The sequence below is a fragment of the Hemicordylus capensis genome, chromosome 1 (assembly GCF_027244095.1).
Source record: "Hemicordylus capensis ecotype Gifberg chromosome 1, rHemCap1.1.pri, whole genome shotgun sequence".
Classification (NCBI taxonomy): Eukaryota; Metazoa; Chordata; class Lepidosauria; order Squamata; family Cordylidae; genus Hemicordylus; species Hemicordylus capensis.
Window position 1 is genome coordinate 422,161,776 of NC_069657.1, and position 27,796 is coordinate 422,189,571.

The 27,796-nt window shown below is 43.1% G+C and overlaps 1 protein-coding gene across 9 annotated transcripts in view; it reads right to left on the reverse strand.

The window, feature by feature from the left end:
* Positions 1 to 3,023: 3,023 nt before the first annotated feature.
* The window catches only part of TRERF1 (transcriptional regulating factor 1), a 117,483-nt gene continuing 92,710 nt past the window's right edge, over positions 3,024 to 27,796 (reverse strand). For 6 of the 9 annotated variants that reach the window (XM_053310912.1, XM_053310874.1, XM_053310887.1 and 3 more), the window contains 12 exons: positions 26,771 to 26,921; positions 25,854 to 26,105; positions 23,395 to 23,764; positions 21,053 to 21,119; positions 17,868 to 18,007; positions 16,295 to 16,398; positions 14,966 to 15,041; positions 12,765 to 12,853; positions 11,988 to 12,101; positions 11,136 to 11,333; positions 9,771 to 9,970; positions 3,024 to 7,520 (listed from right to left, as the gene is read on the reverse strand). In XM_053310912.1, coding sequence (XP_053166887.1) covers positions 7,199 to 7,520; positions 9,771 to 9,970; positions 11,136 to 11,333; positions 11,988 to 12,101; positions 12,765 to 12,853; positions 14,966 to 15,041; positions 16,295 to 16,398; positions 17,868 to 18,007; positions 21,053 to 21,119; positions 23,395 to 23,764; positions 25,854 to 26,105; positions 26,771 to 26,921 — 2,083 coding nt within the window. In that variant the 3' untranslated portion in view covers positions 3,024 to 7,198. The remainder of the gene's footprint in view (positions 7,521 to 9,770; positions 9,971 to 11,135; positions 11,334 to 11,987; positions 12,102 to 12,764; positions 12,854 to 14,965; positions 15,042 to 16,294; positions 16,399 to 17,867; positions 18,008 to 21,052; positions 21,120 to 23,394; positions 23,765 to 25,853; positions 26,106 to 26,770; positions 26,922 to 27,796) is intronic. The other 3 variants (XM_053310930.1, XM_053310927.1, XM_053310918.1) reach the window with 2 other exon arrangements.

Here is a 27,796-nt window from a genome sequence, read left to right on the forward strand (position 1 = left end):
GGCTGCCCTGCTCCCAGGGCTGAGATGGCCTCTGCGCATGTGCGGAGTCTGCACATGTGTGGAGTCCATCTTCACCCTGATGCTGGTGGCCAGCAATGTTCTCTCTAATTTTTTTCATCTGTGTGCGGAATGAGTTTTGTTCTGAGCGGCAGTATCAAGGCAGTGTGTGTGTGCACATGTATTCAGAATGGGACCTTCTTGATTCCACCTGAGCGGGATCGAAAATTAACTGAATGGACATCAAAAAACATGTGAGTGCGCGCACATGCACATGCCTTAGAGGGAACACTGGAGGCCGGGGCAGCCATCAGGGAACACTAGCTTGCTGGGGCAAGGTGCACACCGGAACGGGAGAGGGGCATGCTCCAGCAGGGAACAGTGGGCAGGAGTGGCAGCAGCAGGCAGCGGCCAGCAGGAAAGCTGTCCATTGTCTGCACATGGGGCGCCATTTGAGCGCCAGGAGCAGGGCAGCTGGAGGGGCAGAGCAGTGAGTTAGCCACCATGTTTATTGTGGGCAGCACTGTGGGCACTGTAGCCTCAAACTTGCTGCTTCAGAGACTCTGTTAGCACAAAAAATGCAGTTTCCTGCCTCTTAAAACCCAACATTGAGGATCAATTGTAAAATGACCATCAATTGGGTCCCAGGGGGATATACATAAGGCACTTTTCTGGCATGCAGTCTAAAGGCTGCAACAATGCTAATGGACTACAAAATAAATTAAACAGCACTTCCTCAGTCTGAAAAAAATGTCACCCACCCTTTAAACCCATTCAAAAGAGAAACACTTTAAACTGCTTTATCTAAGCCATTCTTCAATGGATCTTCACCAGATTTGCAGGGGAGGGGTCTCTTGTCACCTAGTGAATGTGTGCTGATAGCTAGGCAGATCAGACAAATGGTTTTGATTTTATAAGCAATAGAATGTTCAGAGCTTATAATGGTGGAATGTTGAAAATAGGCTATCTGGACTCTCTTTTTCCTCCGAATTACTGTTAAGAATTACTACGGATTCTTGCTTGGCCTGAATTATGGCCAGGGTAAAAAAGTCCTCTATTTGCAGCAGCTTTTTAAAAAACCTGAGCTTTCTGGTATTTCCCCGCAGAGATGTGTGGAGGGGACCATAGTAATAATTCCACTTTTTTCAAAACTAACTGAAAGGGAGCTTGCCAGCTGTGTTGGATATGGACAGGTTTGCAATTGCGAGCACTGGGGCGGGCGGGGGGACACAGAGTTCAGCTCGGGGGCCAGCTATCATTACTTCCCATCTCCCAAGCACTGAGTATAATGCTGTCTGAATCCAACCAAAAGCCAAGCGAGGGAGCTGGAAGAGGGGGAGACCCCCCCTCCTCAGAGGATCCGCTGCCACCATTGCTGGGCCCCCACAGAACAAGAGGAGGAGGGGAGAAAATATAACAATGATAATCCGGGCTGGAAATGGAGTTGGCTCCTCTTTTAATCTCCTCCTCAGTGCAGTGAACATGTAGCGCCAGAGAGCGGGGGAAGAGTGGCTGAAGCTAATCCCATAAGTCACCACTATCGCCATAAACACCTCACACACCAACCAACCCTTAGAGGGGAGTGAGTGAGAGAGTGAGTGGAGGGGAGCGGGGGGGCGGGGTGCCTCCTTGGCCGTGGCTGGGTTCCTCTATTCCCCCACAGCTGTCGTCGCTGCCTCCCTCTGTGTACGTGATCAGAGTGGGGATTGCTTGGCCATGGCGAGTCGGTACCGAGGAGGGAGGAGAGAGAGAGAGAGAGAGAGTGCGTGAATACGAGTGTTACTCTTGCTCCCGCTGTCAAACTAACAACAAAAACGTTCTCGCCTGATTGGTTGGATAAAAAACCCAGAGCAAGCGGTGGGAATGTGCATGGGAAAAGATCTGCAGGGATTGTGGAGAGGAGCTGATCCTATGTGAACCGTCTTTTTAATCCCCTGAATTAAACATCTGTGAATCTGCTGTAAAGCAAATTTGCTCTTCAGATACCCCACAGCATGAAGCCATGTGTGAATAATCCCCTAGTCAGTCACCAACACCTCAGATCTCATCGGTGTATATGTGAAGTTGGGTTTTTTCATCCCAATGTGCATCATTTTACACTTGCCAACACTGAACTGCATTTGCCATTCTGTCACCCACTCACCCAGTTTGGAGAAATCCCTTTGGAGCTCCTCACTCTGTTTGGGTTTCAGTACCCTAAATAGTTCAGTGTCATCTGCAAATCTGGCCAGACAGTTTAGATCATCTCTTGTCACTTCTATCTTGACTTTCTTTAGCCTCTGCCCCCCAAAAACCTGGTTCAGGAACAGGTATATACTCAGTATTCTCTGCCATGAAGACAGATGCAAAGAATTCATTTAGCTTTTCTGCAACCTCCATATCCTCCTTAATAATCCCTTTCAGTCCCTCATTGTCTAATGGTCCAATCACCTCCCTAGCAGGTTTCCTGCTTCTGATGTATTTAAATACGTTTTTGTTATCCCACTTGATGCATTTAGCTAAATGTTCCTCAAACTCTCTTTTCGTCTCCCTTATTGTCACCTTGCATTTATTTTGCCAGTGTGTGTGTTCCTTTCTGTTCTTTTCATTTGGGCAGGCCTTCCAATTTTGGAAGGAAGTCTTCTTCCTCTTTTAGCCATGCTGCCATCCTCCTGGACTTAGCGGTACCTTTCTTCATTTTGGGTATACATTCTAACTGGGCTTCTAGTATTGTGGTTTTGAGTGAACTCCAAGCATTCTGGAGTGAAGTGTCTTTCCTGATTTTCCCTTTCAGTTTTCTTTTCACCATACTCCTTTTGGAGAAGTTTCCTCTTCTGCAATTCAAAATGTCTGTGTTAGACTTCCTTCATGATTCTCTCCCTACATGTATGCTGAATTTGATTGCATGTGGTCACCTAAAGGGTCCATGACACTGACATCACACCCCAGTAATTACTGTTTTTGTAAGCCACCCTGGTGATATTTATATTGAAGACCAGGAAATATGTTCTATTTTTTTAAAAATCTTGTTTAAAATACTAAAAACATTGTCAATGCAGATTAATTTATTTAAAAGAAATGTTTCCCCATGTGAACAAAAAATTTAACAAAGTACATCTTATCAAAAGTATAAAATACTGTTCTTTTTGGCAAACTGTTACATAGATTCCCTTTGACTTTACAAATACAATTATCTGTCAATATAAGAAAAAGCTGAAATATTCTTTACATAGTGCGGTTTGTTATGTACCAGATAAGATGCATTCCTCCCATATATCACCACCACTGCCATAAAGGAAAAGGAAAGAAAACAAAAAGAAAAAAATCCACCATATATTATGAAACATATAGTATTTCAGTGCAAACCTGAATAAATTACATCCTGAAGTTCCCACATGCAATTCAGGTGCAATTAAGCAGTAACAGGCAACATTTTAAAAATAATAATAATAAAACCTACATTAAAATGTTTATTTCCCCCAAAGAATGTTTTTACACCACACTACAATTCCAAAAAATTTACAGCTTTTCTATAACAATATAACAGCAGTTAAATATGTTTGAAAATAAGATTTCTCCATAAAATATATTTTTTTCTTTTTTTCTTTTATGTACAAGTTTAATCTAATTCACTACTGAAACAATACCAGAATAAACATGAACCATTAACAAAAACCTCAAATTTTGACAAAAATTAACTCATATTTAGATGGTATTCATCACTGAAATGTTTAGAAGTACAGGATCTACATATAAACATGGCACAAGCATCAATACTCTTTCAGGGATATTTTGAGATTCTCTTTGGTTATTTTAAGCTATGTCATTATCTCAGTAATTATTTTATAGGCTCTAAAAAAAATGTATTTAGGAATTACTCATTTTTAAAGATATAAATACTCCAGAGCTTCAGTTATGATAGTGATCATGAGAATGCTGTGATAGTACTTGGGATGAAGGTTTAAGCTGTGATCATTTCCCCCCGAGAATACCTTTCAATGTGAGGCTACTACTAAGTGATATCAGGTCTGCGGTTATGTATGTGAATAACCAATACACCCTGCAATAGATTGAAGAAATATCCCAGAACACAATAATCTATGCTATCTTGAACCATTATGTTTTAGTAAGCCCTTCCATAGTCTGCTGATACAGTGGGAAAACCGCCTCCTCGTGTAGTCAAACATAATTAATATCAATCATTTTGGAAGGATCAATTGAAAGATTCTAAGGCAAGATTTATATATTGGCCTCTCCAGTTATTACATTGAATCTAGAGAAGTATCAAGTTCTTTAGTGAGGCTTTCCCACCTCCTCTGTCTCACTGCAGCCCCTTGCAAATCCATGCTTGAGGACAAAGGGACCATCCAGAACAGCATGGGATGGACTGTGGCAGGGAATCATTCAAAACTATGGGCAACATTGTGCAAGCAAAAGTGCCTTTCCATTTGAGCAAGGCACCTTTGGATCTAACCCACTGGTTTGAACTCATGCATATGGCAGACAATAGGCTTCCAAAGAGCTGAGGTCACAAATAATTGTCATTTGATTGCCCAGCAGGTCTCAAAAAATAGCTTTGCAGGTTGGATTATATGGCTTTTCTCTAAATTATTTTCTAGGGAATACATCAGCTGTTAAACTGGAATTTAAGGAGGAGGTAAAAAGGTCTGACAAATTAATGGCAAATGTTGATTATTCTATACCAGGGAGCAGTTTTAAGTTGTACCATGAGCTGGAAAATGATTTAACTGATTTACTCTAAGGAAAGACACCTTTCACTAGTGTCACCCATGATCGGCACAGCACCTCAGTAGGCATTCCAGAATTTGGCCATGTATAGTTAATCTTGATTTAAACAACAACAACAAAACCCCTATATCTCTCTGTAGATATCATATATTTACCCCAAGGAAAGCTTTTACACGGAAGGAAAACGATGACTAAACAATGACATGGAAGGAAAACAACTATGTTATCTTTCATACTCTGGATTTTTGGGAAATATTTATGCCTGTTTAAAACTTAGGAGAATGATGTTTTATCAATTCAGGGCTTCTTCTGCACACTTTGCAGATTTATGAGCAATGACAGTGATCCAGGGAACCATGCCTGGAGAAGAATCCCACAGCTAGCAACGGAGGAGAAGGGATGCAAGATGCCAAAAGATGAGCATACTGACTTGCTAGATCATGGCCAAGCATGCTGGGAAGGAAGGGAGGGAGTGTTTTTGATTCTCTTTTATTCATTTAGCACAATGTGAGCGCAAAATGTTACCTTTCTTTAATATGGTTTAAACCCCAATTTGTGCATGTTTAGACAAATAAATATAGTAAAAGAGGGACTTACAGGACTAGGACAATAACTATGTTCTTTGGATGAAATTCAGACTTAATTTGCAGCCTCATAGATGGTTACAAAGAGCAAAAAGTGAAAATGCAATACGAATCATCTCTGAAAACTGAATCTCAGTGCCTGCTATAAGATGTGAAACTTGATAAAAGCCATCTAATGTCTTATATTCTATTCAGAAAAACTTTACAACTGGAGTCTTAAAGGTTCCGCCCAACCTAAACTTCCCAAAGCTACCTACGCTCACTGGAACTTGCAGCTTCCCAGAACAAGCCTATGACAGAGTATCTGCAGGCAGAAAAGCTCAAGGTTAAGCATATTTATACTATCATCACCAACCAAAGCAAACAAAAATGTTTTAAAACAGCAGCTTTCAATACACTTTGGCCATGATCCAAAACGACAAGCGGCTCCACACATGCAGGGATTATCCCATTTTGTTTCTTGTGTGCATCAGAGCAACCATGCACACGCTTACATACTATCAGAGCACAGTAACCATATTATAGAAGAGGGACAGTCAGCCTGAGGGTCTGCAGCTGATGAGCTCAAGTTGGCTGCCCAATATGTTTGTCATTGGAGGCACACCAGATTTTTGTGTAGTGCAAAATGCAAACTCATAAAAGGTGCACAAGTTTATTTCTTGAGGCTTAGGATCATTTTTTAAAAGTTACAATTGTTTTTACCTAATGGTGGACATCGCCCACTTTTTCTTCTTTTTGTGGGGTCAGCACTTTTCTTGCTGTGTGGAAGATGCTTCTGCATAGCTAGGAGCATAAAGGAAAACCACTGGACTTTCAAGGGCAACTTTTTAACAAATGTGATTTAAACAAGAGACATTTTAGTGCCACCTAATCACTAATGCTTATCCAATCCAATACTCTTCAGCAACAGGGCGAGATTTTTCTCAGCAGCTCAGCTTAACATGAGTCCAAAGACCCATTGGTCTTCAGTCTCAGAGTACTTCTGGTTTTGCTGACCCTATCCCTTCTGAATCTCATTAGAATTGAAACTCCTCAGTGCACAATCTAACTAGCCTCATTTGCAAACAAACACACAGCCTTAAGCTTAAGGTTTAGTGGAATGGAAAAGCTGACAGGGCCTAATCTGGCGGCTGTTGTTTTGTGGCTGGTCAGATTTCTTTCAATTTCAAACAAAGCAGAGCAGAACACACTACCAAGTCAATCCATGAGTCAATATGCTGTCAGTCCACATCGTGTAACAGGACATCTAGATGTGCCTTAGAAGCCTTCCTCTGGGTCCTTGCCTTCTGTGCCAATGGGAAAGCGCTTGCCTGGCTCAAGCCACTCTCCCCAGCACAAATGCAATGATTGCCCTGCATTTTATCAAGGAGAAAGCTTCCAGATGCCACCAAATCATTCATTAGTCAGGTGTTTATTGCAGGGGCAGTTATCAATTAGTTATCTTTCCATCTGAAACCATTTTTCATGAGCCATTGTTGTGGAAGTCTGGCAGCCAGAACAAAAGGCACAAAATGAAACACACTGTAAAAAACTGACTTTCTGCGGGGAGGAGGAACCCTGAGGAGTTAAAGAATCTTAGGCTTCTCATGAAAAAGTCTGAAAGGAAATGAAAACAAGAACATGAACTTCTCTGTACTAATTGGTTTCCAAGGTATGAGACAAAATACCTTGAAAAAGGGGAACGACGGAACTGTTTTCCACCCTTCAAACCAAGTTGACTTGTGACTAAAAAATTATAACAAAACTCAGATTGGTTTTTCCAGTCCTGGATATAAAGCATTCCAACTATTCAAATAGTTTAAAATAAAGGGAAGTAGACACTTTGTCCTCCTGGTGGAGGAAACTAATTTCAACAGCCATCCTAATTTTACAGAATGGTCTTGTGTCTTCTACAGCTCAACATCATCTTGAAGTAATTCTGTGTCTTCTTCATCCAGCAATAGGTCAGGGTCTATCACTTCAGTACTGTCAATGACCTCTCCCAATTCCTGAACAACATCACTGTCCAGGTCATCTGCCTGTTCAACCTGCTTTATCAAGTCCAAGTGATCCAGTGGAATCAAGCCATGCCCAGCAGGCCCTGTAGTCCTCGCAATAGTGGCGGCCATTTCAGCAGCAACGGCGGCCTTCTGGGCTTTCTGCCTTTGTTGCTCTTCCTGTTGCCGGTGCGTTTTCATGTGAGCATTGCGACTTTTGATTTTGAAAAACATCCTAACAGGGAAGAAAGAGAGAGAGGAAATAAGAAGCAAATATTTCAGGAGCAAGACTTTGAGTGTGTGTGTGTGCGTGTGTGTTATGTGCATTAACAATGCATGTCTAAAATCGGATAATTCTCAGCATTCAAATGCAGATGAATATTTATATTCCAGTGCGTTTCATGGCCGAAAGGACATCTGAACTCAGGTCTCCCCAGTCCTAGTTCAACACTCTAATCACAACAATATGCTGGCTCTTCAGTATTTTATAAATAGCGTTTCCTGCCAGACATACACAAGAGGGGATTTGCAGAACATACGGGTGTTAAACTGGTACTGTGGAGTGGCTAAAAGACTGAGTTTCCTGGGCTCAGTGTCCCTGGTTTGAATCTTGCATCCGCCATGAACTCACTGTAACTACAAGCAAGCTGCTTGCTCTTAGCTTTAGCACCTTTTAAGCACCTCATCTACAATATTATATGGGGTCAACATATTATTTACCAGACAGGGTTGTTGTAAGAAATACAGCAAGATAATACATCATTTGAAGTGGTTTGAATCCTCAAAAGCACTAAATAAATGCTAAATATTATTATTAAACTCCCACCCTATAAGCTAATCATGATCAAAACTAAACAGGATGTTAAATCACTTCATTTGGTTCTCAATCCATATTTGTTTGTATATGTAAATAGCAAGTGCAGGGAACCCTGATCCAGATCAGGCCCCTGTGTGAACCTTTAACCGTTTGCCTTCCCCCATGATCATTTTTAACTCCAGGGCTTTCCACAGTTGCTGTTTGCCAAAAGGAAGAAAGCCCTCATTAACACCAATAGGAGCATCACTCCTGGGGCAAATGGGAACAAGTGCGTGTGCATGCACATGTGTATGTGCGAGTGGGTGAGAGAGAGAGAGAGAGAGAGAGCACACGCAATCTGGATCAGGACAATGATGAGGGCAAAGGATTAAAGCCCCCCTCCTTCCAATTTAGATTGGGGTGCCCATGTACATTCACACATGGCCAAGTAATGTGATTTAAAATCCCCCCCCCCATTTCAGTTAACAATACAATTAACATTCATAGTATCTATAACCTAAAGCTGCTAGGGCCTCATTCACTGACTGACTGATATGAAACCCTCAGAACAAACCACAAAAGATTAAAATGTCCCATTTTTGTAAGTAGGTTCCAGACCTCGTCCAGACTACCAAGAATATCCAAACCCCCAGAAAAATCCATTACTTTCCTGGAAAATCTAGAAAAACTCCCCCACTGAAAAGCATGGGGAAATGAGGCTTTACAGAGCTAGGAAAAGCCTACAGTCACAGACAGATAAGAGGTTAAGCTGCTTGCAAGCTGCAAGCCCTCACTAACTGACACGAAACTCCCAGGACAAACCATGAAAGATAGAAATATGCTGTTTTTGCAGATAGGTTACAGACAACGAATATTTATATACTGCTTTTCAAAAGTCCCCACAGTGGTTTACATAGAGAAATAAAAATAAATAAAAATGGATGCCTGTCACAGTGTAAAAAGAAACATAAAATAGACACCAGCAACAGCCACTGGAGGGATGCTGTGCTGGATAGGGGACCAGTTGCTCTTTCCCTACTCAATAAAGAGAAGCACCACTTTAAAAAAGTGCCCCTTTGCTCAGTTAGCAGACCTTACCCACACTACAAAACACAAACATACCTAAATCCCCCCCCCCCAATTCATTAATGGCCCAGAAAATGCAGACACATCCTCCCATTGGAAAGCATGGGAAATGAGACCTCCTAGAACTAGAAAAAGCCTGGCGTGACAGAGAGACAAGACATTCATGGGCTTGTCAACTGCAGGCCCTTTTACTAGAAATCAAATAACTTTTTCCAAAAGAAACACACACACACACACACACACACACACACACACACTCCCTCCCTCCCTCCCAATCTTAATCTCTAAAACAATATATATACCCAAGACAAAAAAAAAAGGGGGGGGGAGGGAGGAGAAGAAAAAAAGCAGTAGTAATGTGATTACTATCACACCTAGCTTGGCCTCATGGCAAAATGAGCATAAGATTTACCTAAGGATCACTGAATGCCAACTTAATACACACCACATTAAAACTTTGCCACTGTTTCTGGCGCAGTCACCACTGGCATGAGCCCTGCTCACAGAAATGCCCACCCCAAACTTGGTGGGAATTTGTTCTCCAAGAGGTTTTTCATTAAAAAGGAGGAACTCTGTATATACCATGGACAAAACGGTACTCACTTGCCGCATTCTTTACAGGGGAAAACTGTAGGCGGATCAGCCTCACCACTTGTTGTACTGTGGGCTGGGGAACTTTTGACGGAGCAGTGCTCATTCTGGGAGCTGGATTTCTGCTTGCTGCCAGGACGGGTTTTCACCACAGGGTTTGTACCCCCATGAATGCGAGCATGGCCGTTCAGAGCTTGTCTGGAGCTGAACATCTAGGGAGCAAGAAACCAAACAAAACCACAGGATGGTTCTCAGAAGTATGATACACAAAAGCAATAAATATCAAATGCTTTCAGTTATATTTTAGGTATTATATTAATATCCCACCTTGTCATTTTGTATTAAGATGCTCAAGATCATGAACATAAAATACACTTAAAACCAGACACAATAATAAAAAAAAGGAAAGATTTTGATTTGTTGCTTGCTTGCTTAAAAAAAATATCAAGAATAGTCCTGCTGGATCAGTTCACCATTCCATTTATCAATACCATTGTTCTTCTAGTCCTGCAATGCAGTAGGGGGATCAATTGAATCAAAATGTCAGCTTTTCACATTCCATCTCCCTTGATCAGGGCTTGGTGATAATTTTCACTGGCTTGTTGATCAGAGCACAGCTGCTAGCTATGCCAGCTTAATGGAACATCCTTGTTCAGAGGCAGTATACATTACCTCTGAACACCTGATGCTGGGGACACATAACACAGGAGGACTGTTGCCTTCATGCATCTGACTGACTGCTACTGGAAACAGCCTCCTGATACATTTCTCTATACAGTCTGTGTAACGTATACAATAGTGTCCAATCTTGGTAGATGCAGGAGAAGAAAGGATTCATGAAATGCACACTTCCCCCAATTTATACAAAATAAATGTGCATGTATTTATTTCAGAGGTTAGGTGGGTGGCAACTAGAGTAGGGGCCTTTTCCATGGTGGTGCCACTTCTTTGGAACACCCGCTCCAGAGGGGTCTGCTTGCTTCCGACATTGCAATGACCCAGGAGCTCAGTGAAGCCCAACCTCCGCCAAGCTGTGTTCAAATGTATCCACTGCCTATTAATTGCTGCTGCTGGTTTTGTGTGTGTGTTAGTTTATTGCTTATTTATCCATTCTGTCAGTTTGTAAGCTGCTTTGCACACCCTCTGGAAAAAAATGGGGAAATCTCTTCCAGCCTCTATTCTCTCTTGCCACAGATTCTGAGATTTCGTTAGACACTGCTATCTTGGCAACCATCAGGAATGGTTTTTCTTGAGAAATGAAAGTTAAGCATTTTGCCCCCAATTTCTGCCACAGAACCTAAAAGACAACCATTCATCCTCCCCCCCACCCCCCGTACGTACATCTGCACTGCTTTCAATATGATTAAATATACTTACAGCTCCACACTCTGGCATTTCACAGGCAAAAGAGCTTACAGGAAGTGTGAGGCACTGCAGGGATGGCAGGTTAATGGGTGCAGTGACAGCAATAGCTGGCAAGTCAGGAGAATTCTGAATGTCAATTTCCTCTTTGACGGACTTTCTCTCTTCCTCCATTTGCTCCTCATCCTCCAATTCATCATCTTCTCCACTTGTCTGAAATTCAAAGGGGTTTTAGATGGGAGGGTTGATGGGAGTTGTAGTTCAACAACAGCTGGAGTGCCCAAGGTTGCCTACCCATGATGTAGCTGCTAGGCAAATGAGGCAGGTGAATCTTGGGCATGAGATGAACACAAACCTTCACCAGTCCAATCCATTTGTCCCCTCTGGAAACAAGCAGAGGTTCCCAAACACCAGAATTCTACTTGTTTCTGCCTGAAGTAGCTGTTTCCTCCTAATTTTTGCTTTCTTGTATTTGGCGGGGGGGGGGGCAGGGAGGGTTGGTTCTTACCTCCCTGCATTCCTAAGCTCACCCTAGGACACGAAGTCATTTATACTGAAAACAGTAAGGGTGCTTTCCATCAAATTCCTCCTGTTCTATGAAAGTTATATCTGTCTTTACACTGACATTTGCATCAGTGTACAGAAATTAGTGCTAGTTTTCCTCCTTCAGATAATGATACCCCAGGGATAGTAATGGAACATCTGAAGTGGGAAAATCGGTACAAACACCAATACATGGATGAATGAAGAAATACACTAGAACTGCACCATCAAAAGAAAAATTACATATTTTTCTAGCACTGGCAAACTAATAATATGCACAAAACCAATCTGGAGGGTACAATTTCAGTTCCTAAACTCACTTACCGGGCATTCATCTTTTACTTCTGCGTGGCGTGTTCTGTGCTTCCGTCCTAAATGCATGATTTTCTTCCAAGTATAGTAGTATTCCACACACTGTGCTACTGTCTTAGACTTCACCTACAGGGAAGCAAATAATTCAGATAATGCAACATTTATTGTGCAGTGTACAATTGCCCTGTGCAATTCTACATAAAAACAAAAATGGTAATCTCTCATGCCTAGGTGAACTTGATGCATTTTGTCACAACTCTGAGGTCAGAGGAAAAATTGAAAATTTAAACTGGGTTTTGGATTTTACTGAATTTCCCCCCACACACTCATTTGTATCCTTCCAAACTCCACAGAGCTCTGGGTTGTACACAGTGGGATTATCTTGTTTTATCCTGACAACCACCACCCTGCAAGGTAGGGCAGAAAGGGTGAGAATGACTGGCGCATATTTACCCAGAGAATTTCATAGTTGCATGGGGAAACTGAACCCACATCTCCTTAACCAGAGTTCAGCATTCTAGTACACAATACTGGCTCTTTCCCCACTCCTTCCCACCTGCATTTTTCCATTCTAACTTAAGCAACAGTTTCACATTCAATATGACTGGCATAGTAAACCAAACCAAATCCGTGAGGCCTCTCCTAGGCCAAATGTGTGGAATTCCTTCTTCCAGCTTCCTGAATATTAAATTGTCTTGATGGTCTATCCCCAGCTTAGACATTAAATAATAAGCAGCCAGTAGCCAAAAGATCAGAAAATGCCAGACCAAAGAACAGAGGCCATCTTACCATTTTCTGTACCAAAATGAAGTCTTTGCTGAATGTGGATAACGCTTTATTGAACAGCTTTCTTTCCAGGGGTGTCCATTTGTCAGATCCTGAAGTGAAACAGAGCAGGCATAAATAGCATGTAGTGAAAAGGGCAGGTATAAATAATACCGCCTATTCAGGCACTCAAAAGAATGCTGCTCAATATGGTTATAAGTGTCAAAAGCGGGACGGAAGTCCTGGCCTGGCACATCATTCATCTTCCTCCTGTCACTGCTCATGAAAACGGCAGCATGTGCATGAAGAGGGAAGCTCTCTAATCGAGACTACAAACACTTCCATTATTGGTAGCCTGGATTGCCAGAGGCTGCCAGCCACAGAAGTGTTTACAATTGTGGTTAGAGAGCTTCTCTTCAAGCAAATGGTGCCATTTGTAGGAGTGTGTACGGAACTGTTTCTGGCGGTTTGGTTTGAATTTGAACCTGGTCCATTTGTTCAAAGCAGGTTGAAACTGTTCAAACTGGTTTGAGGGGCTATGCTTGTTAAGGGGAATCCGGTGAGGATTTACAAGCAAAGGGGAATCCTGCCTTTTAAAGGTTTCTGAGGGTGGCTGGGTGGGGGCGACAAGAGAGCACCTTGCCAGCAGCTCCTCTGAAATCAGGCATTCCCCACAGCAGCGGGGCCTGAGTGGATGCCGGAGCCGCGTCCTTGCCATGCGGGCCACAGAGTTCGAACCAGTTCTTCACATCCCTAGCTGTTTCCGTGAGCAGTGACAGGAGGCGGGTGAGTAACATGCCAGGCTGGGACTTGCAATCCACTTTTGACACGTGTAACCATGTTGAGCGGCCTTCTTTCTAATGCCTGAATAAAGCTAAAGTGTATGTTGATGGTCAAATGATTCTCTTTCCTCTAAACCAAACTAAACTGTAGCACATTAGCCATTAGCTCTGCTACAACACAAGCTTGTACATGGGCCATTTAAGATTCGACAAGGACATCTCAAAAGAACCTGAGGGTCCTGCAGGGTCAGAGCAGAATCCATCTAGTCTAGCTTCCTGTTTCCACAGCACTAGCCTTCTCCTGCCTCGGAAAATGGCAGTTTCATATTGGCTTCCTGACCAATAGTCACTGATAGACCCTTCTCCAATGAATTTGTCTAGTTCTCTTTTAAAGCCATCCAAGCTAGTGGCCATCATCACATCTGGGAGTGAATTTTACAAATTAATTATCCATCATGGAAAGTACTTTCTGTTGAATCTACATCAATATTATTAGATCACCCCCAAAGTTCTAGTATTATGAGAGGGAGAACAACTTCCCCCCACTTTCTCCAGACCATGTAGAGTTTTATAAACATCTATCACAATCGTGGCCGATCTGAGGCTATCTAAATGGCTTCAGGACTACAACTCCTATTATACTCAGCTGCAATTTACTGTGGCTGGAGATGATGAAGTTGTAGTTCAACAACAGCTGGAGAGCTGATCGTCACCCCACACTATCATGTCCCCACTCCCTCTCAGTGCGCCCCCCCCCCAGCAAATTAAAAAGCCCAAAATGATTTAGCCTTTCCTCATAAATAAGGCACTCCAACTCCCCGATCATTTTGGTTGCTTTTTCTGCATGTATTTCAAGACAAAACTGTACACTGGATTCCAAATGGGTTGCACAAAGGAATGTACTAAATTCTGGGAAAGAGAGGGTTCTGAAGAGCTTTCTGCCTCCACACCAGCAAAGGAGTGGCATTCCAGACACAGCCGTCACTCAGGAAAAAGCTAGAGGTGGCACACAGGCATGAAACACTGGGGCTACAGGGACAGGTGAACTTTCATGGAAGGAAAGGAGAAACTACTGCCTTCACATACACTTTCATGTAGATGACCGAGTATGCAGATCTCCAATGGACCATCAGTGGAACACAGGGTTGAGTGTTGGGGTACCAAAAGTAGAGCAGGTTTAGAAAGCCTGAGAAACACTCAGTTTCTTAAGTGGCAATAATGCAAAGATGTTTCATAGGCTGTCTATGTGACTGCAAGTAGTAAAATTCAGCTCTGTTGCCAAGTTCTGAACTGCAGGGCAGCTAACACCCATCTATTCCTTTCTGTAGCTGGTCAGCAGATGGCACCTGTCAGGTGAATTTCTGTCATAGGTACATCCACAACTTAGACCCGCATGCATGGAGAGCTAACAAGTACTCTTTATCCAATTGTTTAGGAACATACCAGCATAGTGATAATTTGCCAGAGGATGAGATTTCACTCTTGTTGGTTTCAACAAAAGAAGCATCTCCAGAGCAACCTGTAGGACAAAAGAAGAATATAATAAATCATGCTCAATTGTATACAAACTGTTCGTTGTCATCATCATCATCATCATCATCAAAGGACTGCCTCCTCCCAGATGGTCCTGCCTGCCTGACAAGGTCAATAGAGAGGGCATAGGAACATAGGAATGAACATAGGAAGCTGCCATATACTGAGTCAGACCATAGGTCCATCTTGCTCAGTATTGTCTACACAGACTGGCAGCGGCTTCTCCAAGGTTGCAGGCAGGAATCTCTCTCAGCCCTATCTTGGAGATGACTGGGAAGGAACTTGAAACCTAGATGCTCTTCCCAGAGTGGCTCCTTACAGTGCTCACACTTCTAGTCTCCCTTTCATATGCAACTAGGGCAGACCCTGGTTAAGGAGACAAGTCATGCTTGCTACCACAAGACCAGCTCCCTTCCCTGTTCTGTGTGCCAACATTGAGAGAAACTTGGTTGTCTCATGCACACAAGGCGGGGCCTTCATGGTTATGGCCCCAGGCTTTGGAATGCTCCCCAGTGGAGTCCATTCCTTGGCTTTCTTGGTTGCTTTTAAGAAGCAAGTAAAGAGCTTGCTGTTTGTTCAGGCCTTTGCCCCATAGGGGGTGCTGATTCTCTGTTATCTTGCTGCTTTGTCTCTGATTTTATGGTCCGTATTGCTGGTAATTTTTAATGCCATTCTATGGATTTTACTGTCGTCTTTTACCCTAGTAAACTGTCTTGGAATGAATTATGAAAGGTGTATAGAAATCTAACTATAAATGAATCAATGAACAAATAAAGGAATAAAACCATCTGCTGACAATCTATGCAGCAGAACCATCGGCATAAGAGATCTGCCAGGGCTGCTGTGCAACTTGGAAGGCAGCCTAGAAAGTGTAGCACAACTTAACACTGCTCAAAGTAGTGCTGCAGGTGCCCAGAGGTGGCTTTAAGTCGTTCCACAGCTACCCTCTCATGCTACACCATCAGGACCGAGAAACTTACAAGTTACGCAGCAGCCCTGGAGGGTCCAAAAACAACATACTGGTGTGCAGAACAGCAGACATTATTAACAACAACAATATAGCAAGGTATTTACATCACACTTTCTCCAAGTGTTCATAGAGCTCCTCTGTAATCCATGCAACAGTCCTATGAGAAAGGCCAGCATTATAAGTGAGCCGATGCTAACAGAGCGAATGGGTTGACTAAAGCTGTCCTGTGAATTCATGGTGGAGGAAAGGCTTAAATGAATGTCTCTTACCATAACATCCCCTTTAGCCTCAAAGAGAGAATGCAAGCCATATTCCAGATTGGTTCCTCCACCAGGCAGTACACTTGAGCAACACATATTTAAGAGGCTGGCTGCTGTAAGAAAAGAATCAAAAATAAACACTTTATTCAGCCCTTCAGTGAGCACACAACCTCTCACAAAAAGACGCCATAAAGCCAACACAAAGATTCCACTCCCAACGACAATACAGTTTTAAGAATATGGACCAAAATACCAATACAGGTGTGCACTGCCCAGACAGAAACTTGAATTCTAACTTCAATGAATTGAATTCTGCTCATGGAATGGGTTGGACTCAATTTTGTTTCTACAATTTTGTTTCTCCTCTCTCTTTGGAGAAAGGTGGAGATGGTGTTCAAACACTACTTAACATGGATTGTGTTAGACTTTAATACACAACTAATTAGTTTATCAAAAGAAGTTCATTTGCATTATTTTGAAGTGAGGAATCAAAGGTTGGGTAATCAAACACGGATTAATTAGTGTACTAAGCTGAGAGCAAAACTACAGGTGATCTTAATCATGTCACTGGCCTTGATGTGATTCAATTTTCTTTGGTAAAAAGCAGCCAGATTAAGTTTTTCACCGAATGGGACCATGAGGGGTAAGGTTTTAATCCTTCCCTCCTGCAACTGTCCCCATCCAGACCGGCCACTCCACAGCTTCTATTTGCCAAGGAGAAAAGCTCCTAGTGATGCCAATGACAGCTGTTTTTTCCCTTGGCAAAAGAGCAGTCTTGGGGACCTGATCGACATTGGGACCATGGGAGGAATAGGGTTAAAGTTCCCTACCCCCACTATAGTCCCAATCCATGGGCCCTAACGCATTAAAAGTAACGTGTAGCCTTTATACACTAAAAACCATTAATACTTCCCAATATGTAGTGGCTAACCACTCCACTCCACTCCCCTCCCTAAAGAGATTAATTTTCCTTAGACCTGAAATGTAGCTGCTTCCACTCTGTTTTTCCATTACCTAATCAACTCCCCACCATGCTCCATACACTCACAGAAACAGACAGAGAGAAGTCAACATCTTGACCATGGCCATGGCAGCCTTCTCCCCAGATGCCAGGCTCATAATTCCCACCGGCTTCTGACAAGCTGCCTCAAACAGTGTTGAACTCCCACTGTTGAACTCCCTTTCTTCAGTACCAGGCTTCACTCGGACACTGAGTAACAATTCCCTTCACTATCTGCCTTCTAGGGTCTGATTTGTTTTTCCTTTCACTCAGACTAAGCTTTCTCCTCCTCCTTGGCCTCCTATCCGTTATTTTGTCTGTCACTCCCTTCAACTGTTTTATCTCTCTGCCATTGTCACCTCCCATCCCAACATCCTCTCATCGCCATGGTAACCAGCAGCTCTCAGTAGCCTGCCACTCATTCTGGTTCCAATTCTAGCCACACCCTGTACAAGGCCCACTTACAAGGCACCTTTACACTCAAGCCTTTAAGTGGTACCTTCAAGTACAAATTGTGTCCGAGAACAGCTGACACAGACAGAGGTCTTTAAAAAGGAAACCTCTAAAAGCAGAATACGGTACCTCTTTGTTGGAAAGCTTTATCTTCCAGGTCTGGCCATGGTTGCCAAACTAAAGTTGCTTTGTGATCCTCTTTCCCGACTGATGCTATATCTCTAAGTTCAGGGATATCAGCCTGGAATCTTGATCCAATATTGATACGTCTGAAAACAAATACAAGTAGAACACTCAGAGATGCAGGCTCGATGCAGGATATGAGGGTAGAGTCTTAAGAAGATAGGGAATGGAAGAAGAAGCCTCTTATATACCAAAGAAAAAGATGTGGTCAAGAAGGAGGAGGAGGAGGAGAGAATGCTAGAACCCTCTCAAAATGCAGGCTTTTTCTGTAGTTATGAGCAGACAAGTTTCTTGTAGTCCTACTAACATGAAGACCACCACGTGGTCCACACTGCTTCCTTGCTTCCCATTCTGAGTGTGGGGGTCTTCTAGAAGAGATACCTATCTTTTGGGGAACATTTGTTCTCCTCCCAGTTGAGCACTAAAGCTCCCAACCAAGAGCACAAGAAACTGGTTTTCAGATGTGCCCTTTTCCTTAAATATATAGAAATGGTAAAACCTGGCAATGGTATTATTGGATGTGGCGAGTGTGCAAGCATAGTAATATCTGACCTGTTCCAGGGCTGAACTAAAAAATGGTTCTGAGATCTGTGGCAAATAAGCTCTGAACCTGATATTATTTATTGGTGGAAGCTGTTAAACAGTTAGTTGTTAAACAGCTTGATAGAAGCCAGTTTAGATGAATGCTGCTGTAACCACGCCCCCGCTTTTTTTTTTTTTTTTAAAGCTGTTTCTTTTGCAGGCAGCGAAAATTGGAGAGCTTTTTGGGTAGGCTTTTCAAAAGGGTTTAAAAAAAACAACACCACCATTTTTTTTTAAAAAAGTGATCCACAAAACCTCAAACTTTTCAGGATGGAAGGCCTTACCTTTTCTCCCCTCTCTTTACAGAAAATGCCACAACTCTGTAATGGGTAGCAGAAGCAGCACTTCAAGTGATTTTGCTTCTCCCAAAATGGAACAGGGAATGACGTGATGTCACGACATTGCATCATTCCATGTGCATTCTGGGAGAAAGCATGGCAAAGCAGAAGTACTTGAAGCACTGCTGCCACCGCCCACAGAGTTGCAGCATTTTCTGTAAGGAAAAAAACAGAGTAAACCTCTAAACAATTTGCAGACGTTTTTTGGTAGGCTACCCCCTATAATCCCAGTGGTGACTCAAAATATGCCAAAAATAATTCTGTTGAAAATTCAAGTCACCAGTAGTTCAGAGAGAATACTAAATCATGATTAAATACTGATTTGTTTTAAACCATAAATGGAAGCTGCAAAGCTCCTCTCTTCTTGCATGAAGGGGAGGAAGTGTGTGACCCTGAGGCTCATGATAGCAACGCTAAACCATAGCTTAATTGTGGATTAGAGTTACGCCTGAATCTGTCCAGAATATTTGTGTGAATAATAAAAATGCCACATTTAATGCACGGCTTAGATCAGCTCAAAGTCTAAACAGGAAGTCGCAGGAAGCAGACTACACTGGTAGTTTGTTTCACTAGAATTTCTAGAATTCACTAGAATTTTTTTAGAGTGCAGAGAAAAAAACTGAACCTGCTTCCTTTGCATTGTAGGAAAATTATAACTCTTGCTTTCATCTTCCTCTGTTATGTATTTTAGATTGCAAATTCTTTGGGACAGAGACCTGTTTTGCTGTTACTCTGAAAAGCACTGTGCACATTAACGATGCCATATGTATATATCCATACATATTATTGTGCAAGTATCTGATGTGTAAAAAGCAGAGAAATTCAATGACAAAAAACTCCTGAAATGAAGAATTAAGGCACACAAGCCAAATCAATGCTATTAGATTAGGAAGTATATATATATATAAATCTTGAGCAATTCCAATCCTCAGTCTCCAGCCTCTTCGTGGACTTTTGGATGAGAAGGTAGAAAACAAACAAACAAAATAATAATAATTTAAAATAACAGCTCTGTAGCATGCAGCAGTAAGTAATTTCCAGCTTGACAGAACTGATAACATAAATGGTAGCCACAGTAGAACAAGATATGTATCCTTTAGGTAGACCATCCAATTAATAGAATACCAAGAATATTTCAGAACTGTACACTTTGGAATCAGGGTTTTAGTAATAATTTGAGAATATTAATTTGGCATCAAAAATGGCACAGGTTTTAAGAGGAATTCTATTCCTCTTGTGTCACAAAACAGAAAACAGAGGAAAACCTTCCATGTTAGTCACTGAAAGTAGGAATAGCTTGAGTGCTCTGAGGCATTTCAGTTGTTCTAGCCATATACCTTCATTTTGCATATACAGGACAGCACCTGGGCAAAGCAAGTCATCACTAAATCCCACTGAAATTTAAGGGACAAAGGAGTCATGATTGTCTCATGGAATTCAAAGGCAGTTATGACTAACTAGACAGCATACATTATTGTTGTTTAGGGCTGTGCTGGAGTGTTCAGAGCTGAACAATATGCTTCAACCCTTTGGAACCGCATTGAGGCAACTGCTCCCAGCATAGCCACCTTCACACAGTACTGTATGCTTCCAGTGTGGGGGCTTCCCCTCCTTTATGGGAAGCAGAGCCCCACACTGCACAAGAATTGGTGTCATGAGGAACACCGGGAAGTGTGTGCAAGGAACACTCGTAGCCCTTTCAAGCGCTTTCCCCACAGAGCTCTACGAGGCAAGGACTAAACCTCTCAGCACTCCTCGTGCACACCTCCTGGTGCTCCCTGTGTGGCTTCCCAGCCATCACGGGTATTATGGAGCTTTGCTTCCAGAAAAGGAGCCCCTCCCTGTACTGAATATGTGTAGAACTGAATGGAGATAGTTGCACTGGGAGCAGCTGCCTCTGTGCAGTTCTGAAGGGCTGGTGCATCTTATTTGGCTAAGGATGCTCCAAAACACCACATGGGAAACCTCCCACGTGTGCAGTGAGGCTTCAGATACACCCTTTGAAACCCATTATCACAGCACCATACTGCTCGGCTACTCCCAAAACTCAGGGACCTAAAAGAGCGCTCCGATGTAAAATGAAGAATTAACTCCAGAAAACCCTGGAGCATCTGCAGAACAATTGGAACCCTAGCTTTTGTGTTGCTACCTATGAAACCAAATGGCGGGCTAGACTAAAGTAGTGTCTACAAGTACAAGAATAGTTCTTACGGTTCTACGTCGATTGTCTGTTCTCCAGGCCCTGGGGTCACAGCGACACAGCTTCCATCAACACTATCTGAAATAAAACCACGAATGCACTTTTCTACACTGAATACGTACAAGATCCATAGACATTCCTTTTGCCAATACATTGCTGCTCAGTTATTACTTTCCCCAGCTATGCTTGCATCCTTCCATGAAAGCTTAAATGAAAACAAAAATAAATTTAGGCAGTGGTGAGGAACACACTGCATGCAGATAGTCCCGGGTTCAAACCCTGGCACCTCTAGTTAAACAATCTCAGACAGCAGAAGGGAAGGGCCTCTACCCAAGATGCTAGAGAACTGTTGCCAAATGGAGAATATATGATACAGTGTTCATTAGATCAGTGGTTGAACTCAAAATAAAACACAAGTCTCAAACTACAACCTTCCAGCTGTTGTTAGACTACCATTCCCATCATCCCCAACCACAATGGCTGGGAGCCAAGACTGATGAGAGTTGTAGGCCAACATCTGCAGGAGGGCAGCAATTTGAAACACCTGGAATAAAGCATATTCATATACATTCAGCTTTATACATGGACTCCATGCTTTTGGATATGATTACGAGGATGATTTTGGTACCTGAGATGAATGTAAGAATATATCTATTTAAAATTCCCACAAATGTTATTCAAGGCCAAAAGCAGCTACATTTTCTGCATCTGCACAAATGAAATCGAGGTAGGTTGTTTGGACTTCTTACACAAGGTGCAAGAATGCTGGAAATCATGCTGGTTTGGACAGAATTCTTCAGTAAGTGAATACTTTATCCCAGTAAAGTGAATGCAAGTTCTGTGAATTGGACCTATATGTTTGTCTCTTTCAAATGGAGCCTGCCATGTCCTCATAATCTTCCCCCACCCTGCTCCACAGTCCCCTAGTTCAATTGAGAGTGAGTGAGTGGTGGGGCTTTTCAACAACAAATTCACCAATGCAGCTGAAGAGTCTCCATGGTAAGAAAATAGAGTAGATATTTAAAATTAAAAATAAAAAAAGTCATGATTACTACTCATAAATGATTTGCTTCTTACATTTGCTAAATTAAATGAGGAGCATACTAAGGGGATTATCCTAAGAGAAGAACATAGCTAAACTACATAGATTTATTCCATATTATTCCAGAATAACCCAAGATGTGGAAACAAAGAATGTTCCATCCAAATAGTCCTCAAACACACACTCCATCCAAATAGTCCTCAAAGGACTTTCTCCCCGGCAATTGCCCAAAAGCGTTTCCATGCTATGTGCTTAGATCATGAGTTAGAATGGGGAGAATGTACTTAATTTGCCTTGTGGAGAAAAGAGCATCTTTGTTTCTTCCAGCCTGGTCAAAATATGACTTGAATGACCTCTGATGCATCCTACTCACAACTAGGGTTCCGTTGGAGGAGGTGGTGGCCCTACTGGAAGGACAGTGGTCCCAATTTATGACAACCACCTCCTCCCATACAAGCCTGCCCATCTTTTAAGAACTCTGCCTGTTGGCCTCTGAGACATGACTGGCTGGGACATGGGAGAGGGCCTGTCCAGTTGCCATGTGCAGATGTTGAAATGCCCCACCTAAGGAGGAACATTCCCTATTCTCTTTGTGGGATCATCTGCCGTACAGTGAAGACTTTTAATTTTAACTTCTTGTGACTTTGAGATTTGATTTTTAAAATGCTTTTACTACTACTTATATACTGCTTTCAATTAAAAAAAAATCAAAGCAGTTTACACAGAAAAAGAATGAGATGGCTCCCTGTCCCCAAAAGGCTCACAATCAAAAAAGAAACACAAGGTAGAAACCAGCAAGAGCTGCTGGAAGGACTCCATGTTGTGGCTTAATAGGGCCAGTTGCTCCCACCCTGCTAAATATACAGAATCACCACTTTGAAAGCACCACTTTTTGCCCAGTTAGCAGAGATCCTTCTCCTCTTTTACACTTTTAAAACTACCTGAACTATGCTTCATATTGCTTTCTCTCATGACTTGCATTACATAAAAACTGTTTTTATGGCACTGTTTTTTAAAAAGTGTTTTACAATGCACATTTTACATTGTATTTGGACAGGTTATGGAAAAGCAGAATCTAAACACTTGTATAAATAAAGGGGACTGTGTACCCACACATTTCCTTCATTTCCTGGACATATCTCAGCAGGTATGATGCTATTTAGGTGCACTCTTAGACCAAAACTGGTGTAAGACGCAGAAACAAGATCCAAACGTCCCCTAAGCAATGTGAACCAACACTGCACCGTACAGAAGGGAGGTCATCCACAGTGCAGATATGAGCTATGCTTATAGGTAATATGAAATACTTACTAGACCGACAGAGGAGCACACGAGGAGTGGGTGTCAGAGGAGTGAGTGGCAGCTGTGGGTGAGATGTCCCATGAGAGGATGTGATAACGCTGCTGAAGAGACCAGATCCTTGACGAACTGGGCTGAGCATAGGAGGGGGGGTGTAAGGAGGGAGCTCATGAGTCCGATCCAGCAGATGGTCGCCTAGGATGCGGGGAGAGCGAAGCTGGCTTTGGTACAGGGTAGCGCCTGAGTGGGAGGCACCGAGGTTGAAGGAAGGAGGCGGTATGAAGAGGGGCTCTGGTCTGTGGCGGTATTTTCTCTTGTCTTGCAAAGGTTTGAAGCTTTCTTCAGAGTTGGCGATGCTCTGGTGGTGCTCTCTACTCAGATCCTGAATGGAAGTTTACAGCAATCAAATGTTTTAAGTTATAATGTGGCGGGTTTAGAATTCCTACCTGCTATCCCAGCTCTGGTTCTGACATGGATAAGAAAGCCTGTACTAACGAGCAAGCTTCCAAGACAAATGAAACAAGAGCCAATTAAAAGCCAGGCTAGACCTCATGTGAAAGATATATAAACCAAACCAAACCACAGGGGATCTATTGATGCGTCTCTAGCAACGAGGGGCTGATGCGTGTGTTTGATTTGGATCAGAACGATAGCACTGGGCAAGTATTGCCAAGGAAACTGCAAATGTGCCATTTTTCTAATTAAAATGCCCATCCCAAGCTGCCATTTGTCTCACAAGGCAAAATATACAAGAACCCAAATGATGCTGATATGTTTTGCACAGTGGGACAGGCAGCAGCATTGGGGAAGGAGATTTTAAATAGGTAACAGTGTAAGAGAAAGGGTTAACTGCCCTCCCCAATTACGTGCCTTATTCCCAATCTCTGTCACCTTCCCCCATACTGAAATTAACACTTAGAAATATAAGGTCTAGCTTGGTCTTAGCTTTTACTATCATTTATATGTTTTTCAACGGTGTAAAAGGGGGAAAAAAGCTTCTAAACAAGTCTTCTCTCAGTAATTCACGACAATGACACAGCAAGGTAGATTTCTCTGGAAATAGTAGACCAGGGCTACTCAGTTTGGTCCTCCTGCAGATGGCCTACAATGCCCATAATCTCTGGCTATTGGCCACTGTGGGTGGGGATTATGGGAGTTGTAGTCTAAAAACAGCTGGGGGTGCTAAGTTGAGCAGGCCTGTAGTAGATTTACCCAAGGCCCCTCAAATGCAAAGCTTACAGGCTTGTTTTCTTGATCCAATCTCACCACTTCTCACCACACCCTTCCAGCAAGGAGATAAGAACAGAAGAGGCTCCACAAAGAGGAAGCAGTGGTAACCTTGCAGTAAGACAGGCAGAGCAAATTCCAACATTAACATCCCCCGCACTTGTATCTTGAACCACTGTGTGAAAAACTCTCTCTCTCTAACCATTATCAAAACATGCATGAAGCAGAGTTTATGTCTCTCTCTATGGTCTGGTTCAGACAGAATGGGAAAGCATAGCTTCCTGTTATGTGAATGGGGTTCATGCATCGCCCCTCCATCTTTTGCATGCACAGGGAGGAGAGAAAAAGCTGTGGTTCTGTGCTACATCCGAACTTGGGAACTATGGCTGAAGCAGTTAGGGAACAAACCAGGACCTGCAACCATAGTTTGATCCCAATTCCCCCCCACCCCCACCCTGCTGGTTTTTCCTTTCCTGTAGAGTTTGAAGCAAATCACAATTCCCAAGTTTGGCCACAATGTGGAACTGTGGCCAACTTCAAAGTGAAAGCAAAAGCTTTCCCATTTCTTCTCACACTTGCAAACAAAGATGAATGGAGGAAGCAGAAGAGTTCTCAAGTCCCATGATTTGCAGAGGCTCATTTACAGAGTGGAAAACCATGCTTTCCTGCTAACTCTGAATGGGGCCTTTGCCACATTTCAAATGATTCAACCACCACCACTACCACAACATATACAGTATTAGCTACGGGCTGTATCCTTAATAGTCCAGACAGACAGCTATATCTATAAGCCACTAAAATGTTCCTTCAGCCTCATGCACAGGGAAATGGGGGAAGTAGATTTCACTGACCAATCAAGCCCTTCAACACTTCAAGTCCACCACACTTATCAGAGCAGAGTATTCTTACAGTAAATTAGAGTACAGAGCCCATTATCTATCGAAGACAAAAACAGGAAAAATGCATTCCACCCCCTGCTTTCTCAAGAAGAAAATGAACCGATTTTAAGCAGCAACACCAAAACAAACAAGCACAAACAACACTGACAGGCAATAAATCCCTTTGGTTTTTAGTTTCTGCTCAGAAACGCTGAAGCATCCACAAAAATAATGCACGCCACTGAACTAATGGGAAGGGATTCGAATTATAGTGCATCTTGGAGCAGTTAACACTAAGCACTCTAAAAAGGCAAAGGGATTTATCAGGCACCTGCGGCACAGTTAGTGGCAAGAGAGAACACTCACAGAAGATGCACATTGGCTGGCCACTTTAGGGGAGCACGGTGGAGAGTAAGTCATCCTCACAAGAACAGGCATCTCATCATCTGAGACAGGCTTATCTTTGACTGTGGCAGTGCTGTCAGTGGCAGGCCTGCCGGGGTCGGGCGACAGAAGCTTGACAGGGACAGAGACAGGCATGACGATGGGCATGAAGCTATCCACCTCGGAGGGCGGCGGTGGCTGCGGCTGCTGCTGCGGCGGGTTCTCTCCTTCCTCCTGTACAGACAATTAAAGGCTTTCAGCCTCAACCACAGAAGGCTCTCATCTGGACGTACAGAATGCAAAAGGCAGCATCAACAACCAAGCGTCTTGCAGCACTTTCAGGATCAACAGATTTCTTGTGGCACAGGCTTTTGTGGGACGACAGTCCACTTTGTCAAGGGGTACCGGGGGAAAAAAAAGTCTCTGGTTTTGCTGCAACAGACTTACCCTCTGGTAATTGTAGCATGAACGGGTACTCCTACCCTGAGCAGAAATGTCTCAGGACAAAACAGCAAGCTGACCCAGGTTCAAACACACAATAGCAATGCCACGCACTGAGAATACAGTTTTGCCTTTATCCAAACCGATCAGACAGTAAGAGCAAAGAGCACACAGGGTTGTGGTCATAGTGAGGAACCACTTTCACTCAAAGGCTAGCCAAAGCCTGGACCTAAGCATAGCTCTAAGGTCTACGTGACATCACACTGACACATCTCCGCTGACGGAGAATTAACAGAACTTGAAACAAAGCTGAAGACATATTTCTTTGGACAACAGCAAGTTCAGCTGCAGGAGTATTGAGTTAAAAAAAACAGCAAAGCAAAGCAAGCAGCAAACATTAGCATGAAAGGGCGAAGGCCAAGGATTAAAAAAAACAAAAACCACCCAAACACTGCTACCTGTCTGAAGATCGGAGATGCCCGTATCCCTCCATGAGATCTCATGTGGCCATTTAGGGCTGGTAAACTCTTAAATTCCTTCAGGCACACAGAGCATGTCAGTTTGCTCTTTGTTTCAGATTTCTCAGTATATGTTTCTTTATTGTGGCCACTGTTGTCGCAAAAGAGAGAGAGAGAAAGAATTAAAAACGAAGAACTACCATTTTGTTTTGAAAAACGCATAGAAATGTACATATGCATTCATATACATACAAATGAAATAAATAATAAATATAAGCAAGGAGAGCTCCATTAGGAGGCCACGTGAAGCAATGACCTCAGGTGGTATGTGTGCCACAGGCTGGTGAGTGAAGGCACCCTGCCCCAACCCCACCATGGGCATCACTGACCTGTCTGCTGCCACCACCCCTCTCGCAACTTAAAACCCTTTTATTTTTACATTTATAGCCCACTTTTTCTCCAAGGAACCCAGAAGGGTGTACTTGGTTATGTTTATCATCACAACAAGCCTGTGAGGTAGGTTAGGTCGGGAGAGAAGTGACTGGCCCAGAGTTTAGGTAGGTAATAGATAAGTGATTGCCTCCCACCCTCACCAGCCTATATTCTGCCCCTCTTTCTCCTCAGTGCTGGCCTACACTTCTGAGACATGCCACTGCTGCTTGCAAGCCAGTGTAAAGCAGCGTGGCACATGTCCCCAGCAGCGCCAGATAACCTCCCTGCACTGCTGATGTACTGCTAAGTTGACACCAGTGTGTGCACACTCTTTCACTCCTGCTGTCCCCCACTCTAGTACCAAAAGGAGGAGAGACAGTGGGGGAGAGAGAGGCAGGCAGGCAGAGGAATGTCTGGGACACGATCTATCTATATATGTCCCATCGCTAATCCCATGTGTGGCAGTTCTCGTGAGAGTTCACAGCTCTTGTGAGAGTTCAGAAGCAGCTGCTGGACTAGCGCTGGGGATGAAAATAGCGATGAGGCGGCGGGCCGGCCAGGCCGCCAAGAGCAGGCGGTAGCAGGCCGGCCCAG